This window comes from Danio rerio, chromosome 22 (assembly GCF_049306965.1).
Source record: "Danio rerio strain Tuebingen ecotype United States chromosome 22, GRCz12tu, whole genome shotgun sequence".
In the NCBI taxonomy this organism is placed as follows: domain Eukaryota; kingdom Metazoa; phylum Chordata; class Actinopteri; order Cypriniformes; family Danionidae; genus Danio; species Danio rerio.
Window position 1 is genome coordinate 36,552,594 of NC_133197.1, and position 10,693 is coordinate 36,563,286.

The following is a 10,693-nucleotide window of genomic DNA, read 5'->3' on the forward strand; positions in this document are numbered from 1 at the left end:
TGAAGCCGCATACCCATCAGCAAATGTGCAGTTGCGCCCCTGCTTATTAAACATTGACAGAAAAACTCCACACTGATGAGGGAAAACCTAGACATTCACAGAGTTTGTGATAAAGATGAGGTTGTTTCCTCATGCAAACAGATTTGAGGATTGACATTTGTCTGCCTTAACAAAGAGGTTTAGTGAAGGTGGCTGATTTTTGACCCAAAGAATATGATAGTGAATTCCAAAACAACAGAAGGAGGAGGAGGGAAACATGGACATAGATGTTTGATGTTTGTTAATGGTCTTTTCCACCACAATCAAGATGTTATTTGTGCCATCGGAAAGTATGACATGACTGTGGTTTGTGGGTGGACTCTGCTGCTGGTGTGAAGTTTACGCATCAGAAGGTTTCACTTTCAAGCTGGACTGATGGTGAACGTTTAAAGTACAACATGCCTATCAGAATACGGTGTGCGTCGATTCTACTCATGTTCTGTGGTTAGTGTGTTTTGTTTTGTTCGATTTGTCTTCTTAATATAGCAAACTTAACGTCTATTGTGTTTTCTAAGGTGTGTTTGGTGGAGAGCTGGATGAAACTGAAACGATATTAGTGATGAAGGGAGACTCTGTATCTTTACATACTGGACTGGGTGAAGTGAACAGAGAGATGCAGATAATGTGGATGTTTGGACCTGAGAAAGCCAACACTCTCATTGCTGAAATCCATAGCATGATCGTCTCTATATATGACAGTTATGAAGAACTGAAAGACAGGGTGCAGATGAGCCAGAGGACTGGATCTCTCACTATCAGAAACACCTCAATCAGTCACTCAGGACTCTACGAGGCGCAGATCATGACCACGGTGACTGCATTTAAACGATTTCATGTCATTGTTCATGGTGAGTTATGATGCTTTCTCTTACATGCCACAATTTATTTACATATATATATATATATATATATATATATATATATATATATATATATATATTTAGTATGTTGAGACACATTTTTGTTATTTTGAAGCACCGGTCTCATTTCCTGTTATTGAGAACAGCTCACTTGTCAGTGACTGTCAGATGGATGGTGAGTAGTACAATACAATAGTCCATTTATGCAATGATTTACTATCAGACTATTCATATTTCTGCAGTATGTTCTGGACGGATTGTGTACAAGTTATACTGTGCACTTGTTCTTCAGTGACAAATAATGATATATACAGTATACACTCACCAGCCACTTTATAAGGTACACCTTACTAGTACCGAGTTGGAACCTCCAGAACTGCCTTAATCCTTTGTGGCATGGATTCAACAAGGTACTGGAAATATTCCTCAGAGATTTTGCTCCATATTGACATGTTTGTGCTCTATTGGATTGAGATCTGGTGACTGTGGAGGCCATTTGAGTGCAGTGAACTCATTGTCATGTTCAAGAAATCAGTCTGAGATGATTGCCGCCTTATGACATGGTGTGTTATCTTAAGTAGCCATCAGAAGATGAGTTGACTGTGGTCATGAAGGGATGGACATGGTCAGCAACAATACTCAGGTGGGCTGTGGTGTTGATGCTCGATTGGTAATAATGGACCCAAAGTGTGCCAAGAACATATTCGGCACACCATTACACCAACACTACCAGCCTGAACTGTTGATACAAAACAGGATGGATCCATGGTTTCATGTTGTTGATGCCAAATTCTGACCATCTGAATGTCGCAGCAGAAATGGAGACTCATCAGACCAGACAACATTTCTCCAGTCTTCTATTGTCCAGTTTTGGTGAGCGTGTGTGAATTGTAGCCTCAGTTTCCTGTTCTTATCTGACAGGAGCGGCACCCGGTGTAGTCTTCTGCTGCTGTAGCCCATCCGCCTCAAGGTTGGATGTTCAGAGATGCTCTTCTGCAGAGCTCGGTTGTAACAAGTACTTATTTGAGTAACTGTTACCTTTCTATCAGCTGGAACCAGTCTGGCCATTCTCCTCTGACCTCTGGCATCAACAAGGAATTTGCTCCCACAGAACTGCCGCTCACTGGATATTTGCTCTGTTTCGGACCATTCTCTGTAAACCCTAGAGATGGTTGTGCGTGAAAAGCCTAGTAGGTCAGCAGTTTAGTAGGTCATGCCAAGTTTAAAGTCACTTAAATCCCCTTTCTTCCTTATTCTGATGCTCGCTTTGAACTGCAGAAGATCGTCTTGACCATGTATGCATGCCTAAATGCATTGAGTTGCTGCAATGTGATTGGCCGATTAGACATTTGCGCTAACAAACAGTTGGACAGGTGTACCTAATAAAGTGGCCGGTGTGTGTGTGTGTGTGTGTGTGTGTGTGTTGTTACGTCCCTTCCCCTTTTTGGTCTAGGGTTGGGGAAGGAAAATAACAAAGAAAATTTAAAATTTAGAATTTGAGAAAAAAAAAGAAGTCCAAATGAATGAATGGTGTATAAATTAAATAATCAAATTTTGAGGGAACACTTCAATCCTGCCTCAGAAATGTGATCCAACCACAAGAGTAAACTTAAATTATTTTATTATTTGGTTCTTAAATCAATAAACAATAAATGAAGCATAAATCTCAGGAGAAGGATTAACCAAAACAACAAACAAAACAGGTCTAGCTCAGGAGGAGTACTAAATAACCTAATTTCAGGTAAAAGAAAAGAAATGAAACAACACAGGCTTTCCTCAACTCCCTTACTATCAATAAACACAGTCAAACAATTTCAAAAATAAAAATGGCACCCTCTCCCTACAGCTTCAATTTTTAAATCAAAAAGTCAGACAAAGAAACAATACAATTACCTTTTACGTACCACACACAAAAGAATATATGTATTTAAATCACAACTCAGAAAACAGACACACTGCCTGTAAAATTACACAACGCAGAAACAAGCAAGTTTCTCAACACACAAAAACTAAAATTGAACTCACTAGCCCATTAACTCCTTTTTACAATCAACCAGATAAACACCCACAACAATCACGAGTCTGGAGCAGGGGAGAAGTGAACCTCTCCGTGGTTTGAGACGCACTGCTCTTTTGTAGCAGCGCATTACTGCAGCACGCTCCATTGATGAGCACCACCTGGGCCCAATCAGCTCTACCAAGTGAGCAGGCAGAGAGACACCGTGAAAGTAAAAGAAACACACAACATAACCACTCCCAATGGACAGTAAACACACAAATAAATAATAAATAAATAAATACATCCAAGGCATGTAACAGTGTGTATAATGTGTTTTACAGTAGCAGGGTCTAACCGCAATTTCATTTTACAGTAAAATAGCCTTACCGCTGCAACTTTTTCACGGTAAAATGTCATTTAATGCATTGTACTACTGTACAATTTTACATTAATTTTACAGTAGTTTATTTATATTTTACAGTACAGTATCAGTGCAAAACCTTTATTTTTAGTATCTACTGTTGAATTGAATTTTCAAAGCAACAAACGTTTTATAAATGGTGTAATTTTTTGTCCTCGGCTACAGTAGCAGTACTTGACTACTTTGATTACAGTAGAATACTGCAAATACCTAATATGACCAACAGTGCAGTGCAAATTACAGTAATTAACTGTAAAGTATTTATGTGGTATTTTACTGGGTGTTTTTGCAGTAAATGACTGTAAAATTGCAGCAAAGTCTAACAATTTGGATGAGATGGCGATCACATCTACTAAATTAATCTACTGATTAAATCATTCTGCCTCAGAAGACAGCGAACAGACCGTGCCGTTTTTGCATTAATACCTGGAAAATCCTTTTTTGTGTGATTTTGAACTCATTCATTTATTGACAGAATATGTTTTACGCAGTGGATACCTTTCCAGCTGTAACACAGTAGGCTACTGGGAAACACCCATACACTCTTGCATTCACACAAGCTCTTACAGTGCTGCCAATTTAGCTTAATCAATTGCCCTATAGCGCATGTGTTTGGACTGTGTGGGAAACCGGAGCACCCGGAAGAAACCCACGCCAACATGGGAAAAACATGCAAACTCCACACAGAAATGGCAATTGATCCAGCCGAGGCTCAAACCAGCGACCTTCTTGCTGTGAGGCGATTGTGCTACCCACTGCGCCACCGTGCCACCCAAATTAGATTAATATCTACTTTAATTTTGATTTATTTAAATTAACCTAGTTCCTTTAACTGTCAAAATAAGTCACAGAACCACAACATGACTATCGAAACACTGCCCCCTCTCACCCACACACTAAGATTACACCACCTATAAGAGGATGTTTTATGTTGTAATGGTGTATAACTTCGCCCCATTTTGCGTTTTAAAATCTTTTAAACATAATTAGGCGCTGCTTGTCAATCAGACAACGCTTCAATGTGTGTTCTTGCAGTAAAAAGATCGATAAAAGCGTCATGACAAACCGCTGTGAGCTAAACTGCAGGTGTTGCGTGTAACCGCCCAATCTGGCAACACCGCTCTCGCTAACACTTCCCGTGAAGCTTACGTCACAGTTTTCTTATAATGTTTTTGGCCGTTTTTATTATCTTTACACTCATAAAGCTTCCAAAGATAAATTGTTAAATGTTTTATTTCATCGTCAGTTTCCATAGTCAGCTAATTGGCTTCTAAAAAGAGCTAGATTTACGCAGTGATTTTTAATTGGCTGGTTGGCGGTCCCGTTGCATGATGGGAAATGGCTCGCTGTAAAATGTCCTTATTTTGTTTCTTAAAAACAGATACATTTTGGTGTGACCTTTGCTAGTACTCACAGCAATATTCTGCGCTTTAATCTGGTTGGACTATGTGTAGTGTAGTGTAGTATTGCATCACCGTCATTAAGAATGAAGTTCTCGACATTGCCGCCTCTTCTGGCCCTCAATGTAATTTATACTTACCTGGGAGGGGGGACACCATGTCCACGAAGGTGGTTCACCTATGGCGAGGTCTAGCCATTGCACCCAGGCTAGTTAACCTATACGAATTCTCCAAATGTGGGAATCTCGACTGCATGATTTGTGGTAGTGGGGGACTGCGTTCGCGCTCTCCTCCATCATCTGGTTAATGATAGACGATTAGAGATATATCCAGCTGCGGAACCGCAGAACCGCACACGTTCTAGGCACACACAATCAAGGACACACGAGTTAGGCTAGCTCTACTAACTCTTTAGCATTATCGCCACCTATTGAATTTCACAAGTATGGTTTCCCATTTCAGTCATTATTGTTATTATTTCGTAACGATCGTTTTAACATCTCTGCAGTTTCTGAACTCAAATTATGTAAATAAAAATGATTGGTTAAAGACATTTATGACTTTATTCATGTGTCCACATAAACAAAGAAAACATAACAGACTGTCTAATTGTTGGATTAAGTGCAATAAACTAATTCAGAATCTTAATCTTATCATACTTGGTTAAAATCACTTTGTTGTAAAATATAAAAAGCAAACAATAATGTGTCACATTAAAATAAATTAGCCTACTATAGTTAATCATTTAAACTATATATCCATATATATATAGTTATAAACTGATTATCTTAACTGATTATCCGTTTAGAATTATAAGTTTATATATAAACTACTATCTTTTACTAACTGTCACAGCTGTTAGTTATATATATATATATATATATATATATATATATATATATATATATATATATATATATATATATATATATATATATTTTATATTAATATTTTTTATTAATTATTAATAGTTAATTTGTTCCTATTGCTAAATTTTGGTTTAAAAACAATTTATTGCTTACTATAAATTACTACAGTATTAAATGTGGGAAATCATTAATTAAAAGGTTATTAAAAAGTTAAGCAAATAAACAATATTACAGCACTTGAGTAAAATATTAATATAGTGTCATACATTTATTACATGTAAAAAGATTTTTATTATCCAAAATGTATTATTGTGATATTAACTTACTATTTCTTTCATTATAAATGAGTCCATTATACAAATTAAACTTGTCCAATTTAGATCGTTCAGCAAGGCCAGCAAACGAGTATCTGCCGTATTATTGTCAGATAATAATGACTGATCAGCTATAATGACTGATAGAAAACTGTTCAGTCTATTATGTTGAATGGCGATCGGAAACAACGCTCCCCATTCACCCGTCTCGATCGCAATATTTGTGAAATAAAGTAAAGTAAACACTATTGTTTACTGTGTACAATATTTATTAACCATATATATCAAAATATATCGATGACGATGTTCAAAAAGACGTTAATAACATTAACATCAGTCGTAACCATATGGCTAGCCTAAATCGTGTGTCCTAGATTGTGTGTGCCTAGAACGTGTGTGGTTCTGCGGGCCTGCAGCTGGATATTATTGGACGATTAAATATTCGTTAGTAGTAATTGGACGCATAATTTAACATGGTAATCAAGATGTCTATATTGTATTCCACCTGCAAGAGTACAACCTGTCCGTCAGAGAGGCACTTGATGTGTTGGAAGTGCGAGCTATGTGAAATTATCCTAAGTTCTTGTCTGTTTTTTCATTCCGGATCAATTTCAGACGGAGGCTTTCCCTGCGCTGTCTTGTGCTCAGCTGAGAACGGGCCTGGCGTCTCTCTGTCGTGGTATAAAGACGGTGAAAGACTGAATCAGACCAGCGGTCCTGACCTCAACTTCCCTCTGTCGGTGCTGCTGGAGATAAAAGAGAGAAGTAAAGATGTGTATCAGTGCGTGGCTGCTAATCCCATCAGCAACAAGACAACACCATTCAGCTTTCAGGAACACTGTCCGCAACACACAGGTGCGCTCAATTACAACAGGTTGAACCTCACACCTTCATAAAGGCCAGTTAAACTAGGCTATTTATTTATAAGGATTAGTTCTTTTTAATTGTTCCATTTGCACTGTTTAGTCTAAATGTGAATTATAAAGCATTAAGCAGAGTTCCTAAAACTATATGCTGTACGTTGTGTGATTCCTTCAAAAGTGTCAAATTAAGATTTTTTATATTATTTATCGATAATATGTGTAACAACGATAGGATTTACATTTTGTTGATGTGAATTCCTCTGAATTTGATGTTGTAAGGGTGCCCTCGTGTGGTTTACTTGGGAGCTGCAGACATATGCATCCTATATCTATATGGCGTCTGCAGTCTTGGATCCAGCCAGTTTTACGCCCCTGTTGTTCCTAATGCGTTCAGTAGGGGGGAATAAAAGATGCATGGCCACATACTACATTGAAGTCAACGCTCCCAGATTATTAAATGTCCTGTTCATAAATATATATTTTTAATTAGATTACGCTAAATATGATCGCTTAGTTAATGTATCATAAAGTGAGTTATAAACTCACTATATAATATGCAGAATTGATACACCCTTCACTGCGCAGGGTGTGTGCGCAAGGTGAATGTGCGTAACCTGAAGCCCTTGTAATCTCACTAGCCTGGATGTATTTTTTGTAGTCCCCAAACTCCATTCGTGGTAGGGTCACACAGCTTGGCACTGGCAGGTCTGGGTCTTGCCTTTGGAAAGCACGCGCAGTCATGAATAATTAAGAAGCCGGCTCTTCTCATAGGATAAGAAAACTCTGCTATGAATAATAATGAGATTATGACCCCGCCCTAAAAATCATTTTAAACCTGGAAGCTGAAATTAGCTGACAAAAGCTCCAAATTATCCAGTTTTTCCCACAAATAAAGCTAACAGGTGCTAACATTCTCTTAACTGATGCTCAACACACACAAATCTGTTAAAATCCAAATATTTAAAAATTCCTAATCCTTAAACTGTAAGGAATCGAATTTGATAAGCAAACAAAAAAAATGCATTTGATGCCATTTTATATTTGATCTGGACCTATATAAAACATTTCAAAATGTAAAAAATCCAAAAAAAAATTATATATGACTGAAGAATTGTATGAGTTGTATCTCCTGGGATACATTGACAGATTAGGGTATACAAAAGGACCAAGTCTTTATTATTTATTTTTTGTTATTTGCAGCTAAATACAATACAGCACTTCTGTCTTTGTGTTGTGTCCTTTGGAAGCCCAAATACAGAAATAAAAGAAGCTCTGTGGGAATAGCAGCGTTTGGACGCCATTTTAGCTTTCTCTGCTGTAACATTACAGTGCCTCTGGCCACGCCTCTTCACTGCGCAGGGTTTGTGCGCATGGTGAATGTTGTGGATTTAACATGGATAATTATTAATATTAATATCATTATTATTTATTACTGATTTATTCATTTTCTTGTTAGTTTTTTTATTGGTTTGTTTTTTATCTTATTTTGTGCTAAAAAAAACATTATTTATTTTTGTTTTGTTTTTTAAAACAAAATAAGATCAAAAAAATTAAACAAATTAAAAGTAATAATTAATGTACAATTTATGTACCTTTTTGCATATTCTAATAAAAAAATAAAATAAAAAAAGTAATAATTAATAATATAATAATTTTCTTGTGAAAAACCTTACGTGGCTCAACCACACCCAGACTCTGCCTTCAGCGGCCCCCAGGTAAATTGAGTTTGAGACCCCTGCTTTACATTGTACTGCGAGCGTCCTACATTCAGAGATGTTGTTTATGTTCACACAGCTATTACCCCTTTGGACCACCCCTTTAAATAGCCAAAATAACCTTTTATTATTATTATTATTATTATTATTACTATTAATTATTATTCAGTGGCTGGATTGGGCTTCCATATAAAGGTGTAGTTCACCTAAAATTAACATTTGCTGTTGATTCACTCATCCAATGCCACCCAAGATGACTTTTATTCAAGATTGTACCCAAATTGTGGTTGTTGTTAGTCGTAAAATGCAAATGACTGTCTATCCTCACTTTGCAAGTCAAATTCACACATGCAGACAACACAAAATGAACACTTGTGGCTGCTGATGATTCACTGAGCTCTCATGAGGTGACATGTTTGTGTTTCGTTTCCACAGATTCCAGTCGCTTTTGTGGTTCTACTGAAATCGCGATCCGATTGGTCGTCTCCATGCTGATGGGTGTGGCTACTGTTGCTCTGGTGATTTATGATGTCAGATCTGGAGGAGGAGTCAACGAGGTGTTCCAGTGCTAAAATAAATACCACAGCTGACAAAACTAGTGTGACTTACTGTAGCATATCTGTTTGTGATTCACGTATGAATGAATGAAAGCTGTGCTATTTAATCAAATGTTATTTACAGAGCTCTAAAATAATGCATCTGCTAATTGTTAAAATGCTGACATGATTAATCACATGGTTAAAGCTAGTGGTGGGCAAAGCGAGGCTTCATGAAACACTGAAACATTTGAAGCAAATGAGTCGAAGCTTTAAAACGTTTCGAAACCCCACTCTACGGTGACGCCTAGTGGTCATTTTTTATGTATTGCACCGAAACATCTTCAGCAAGAACATTTCAGCAAACTGAGGTATTAAACCCCACTTTGTAGAAATATATATTCAAGAGATTTAGTGGAGCAGTTAAGGTTTCTGCCCTCCATGTGGAGATAGTGGGTTCGAATCCAGGCTGATGCAGCTATTTTGAAATGCTTTAATACTAGTTGGGAATGCTCTGATCTTGTTTCGTTTTGTTTTAACATTGGTCTGACATCCGAATAAACACTTTGTGAATGAATATGTCTTGTTTTGGTATTAAAACGGTTATTGCTAGATCAGACACAGTTGTGGCCAGAAGGTATTAAGAATTAATTATATTATTCATTAAATTTCTCATTTATTGTATTTCATTAACGTCTACCCAAACCCTCAACCCAACCATCAGTAGTGTTAAAATATTTATTATTGTTTTAGTGTTACAAAAACAATGCTATATTGATGGCGTATCCGCAGCTGTAATCTATTTAGGCTACCCCATAAAACAGAAATATAATTAAAATACATAAAACCATGATTTGAGAGTATTTGTACAATCGGGATTCGAACCCAAAAGACATCGGAAGAATAGTAACAGCGCGCACACGCACAGTCCACGAGGCCATATAACATAGGTCAAAAATTGGACTCCGGCAGTAACATGTAGATTTGCCAGGTCCCGAAATGCTTCCTAACTGATCGATGCTTTGAATCAGTTTAGTCACGTGACCTGGGTGTTTCGGATCATGCACAGTGTTTCGAGACACTTGCGCTTCGGGATCTCGAAACTGTGTCGAAACGTCAGTTTCACGTCAGCCATCCTTAATAAAAAGCAAATACTGATGTCTAAACTATTGTCGGATGAATATATTTGAATCTGGATTATTATACAGTCTCTTTCTCTAAATAAAAGACAAAATATCTGAAGCTTTGATTTATATTTAAATGTTTATTTTATTTTAAACTGAAACCTTAATCTTAATTGTTATTACATAAGATCGTTTGTAATGAATTAAGCATTGTCCATAAATGAAATATCATTAGAGATGCACCCACAGGAAATTTTGTGTCTTGTGTAGTGTATGTAAACATCCATTTTAGGCGTCACGGTGACGCATTGGGTAGCACCTCACAGCGAGAAGATCGCTGGTTTGAGTCTCAGCTGGGTGTTTCTGTATGGAGTTTGCATGTTCTCCCCGTGTTGGCATGGGTTTTCTCTGGGTGCTCCAGGTTTCTAAACACATGCGCTATAGGGGATTTGATCAACTAAATTGGCCGTAGTGCATATGTGTGTTAATGCAAGAGTGTATGGGTGTTTCCCAGTGTTGGGTTGCGGCTGCAAGGGCATGCGGTTCATAAAAC

The 10,693-nt window shown here is 37.3% G+C and overlaps 1 protein-coding gene and 1 non-coding gene across 3 annotated transcripts; both read left to right on the top strand.

The window, feature by feature from the left end:
* The first annotated feature begins 322 nt into the window (after positions 1 to 322).
* Positions 323 to 9,591, top strand: si:ch1073-214b20.2. 2 transcript variants are annotated; one of them, NM_001386854.1, is made up of 5 exons: positions 323 to 483; positions 555 to 887; positions 1,015 to 1,074; positions 6,518 to 6,757; positions 8,916 to 9,591. In NM_001386854.1, the coding sequence occupies exons 1-5, from the start codon at positions 438 to 440 to the stop codon at positions 9,050 to 9,052; spliced, it is 816 nt and encodes a 271-aa protein (NP_001373783.1). In that variant the 5' UTR covers positions 323 to 437; the 3' UTR covers positions 9,053 to 9,591. The 2 variants fall into 2 exon arrangements, with proteins under 2 accessions (NP_001373783.1, NP_001373784.1); NM_001386855.1 differs by lacking the exon at positions 1,015 to 1,074.
* On the top strand, positions 4,852 to 5,014 carry LOC137489057 (U1 spliceosomal RNA). The gene has a single exon (XR_011008362.1). It is a non-coding gene; the product is annotated as a U1 spliceosomal RNA (small nuclear RNA).
* Positions 9,592 to 10,693: the final 1,102 nt, after the last annotated feature.

What these genes read in the sequence shown, in the direction of transcription:
- si:ch1073-214b20.2 (NM_001386854.1), top strand. Translation starts at nt 438, where the DNA reads ATGCCTATCAGAATACGGTGTGCGTCGATTCTACTCATGTTCTGTG. An exon ending in ATTTCATGTCATTGTTCATG is followed by an intron (nt 888 to 1,014) that starts GTGAGTTATGAT and finishes GTTATTTTGAAG; the next exon opens with CACCGGTCTCATTTCCTGTT. An exon ending in CAGTGACTGTCAGATGGATG is followed by an intron (nt 1,075 to 6,517) that starts GTGAGTAGTACA and finishes GATCAATTTCAG; the next exon opens with ACGGAGGCTTTCCCTGCGCT.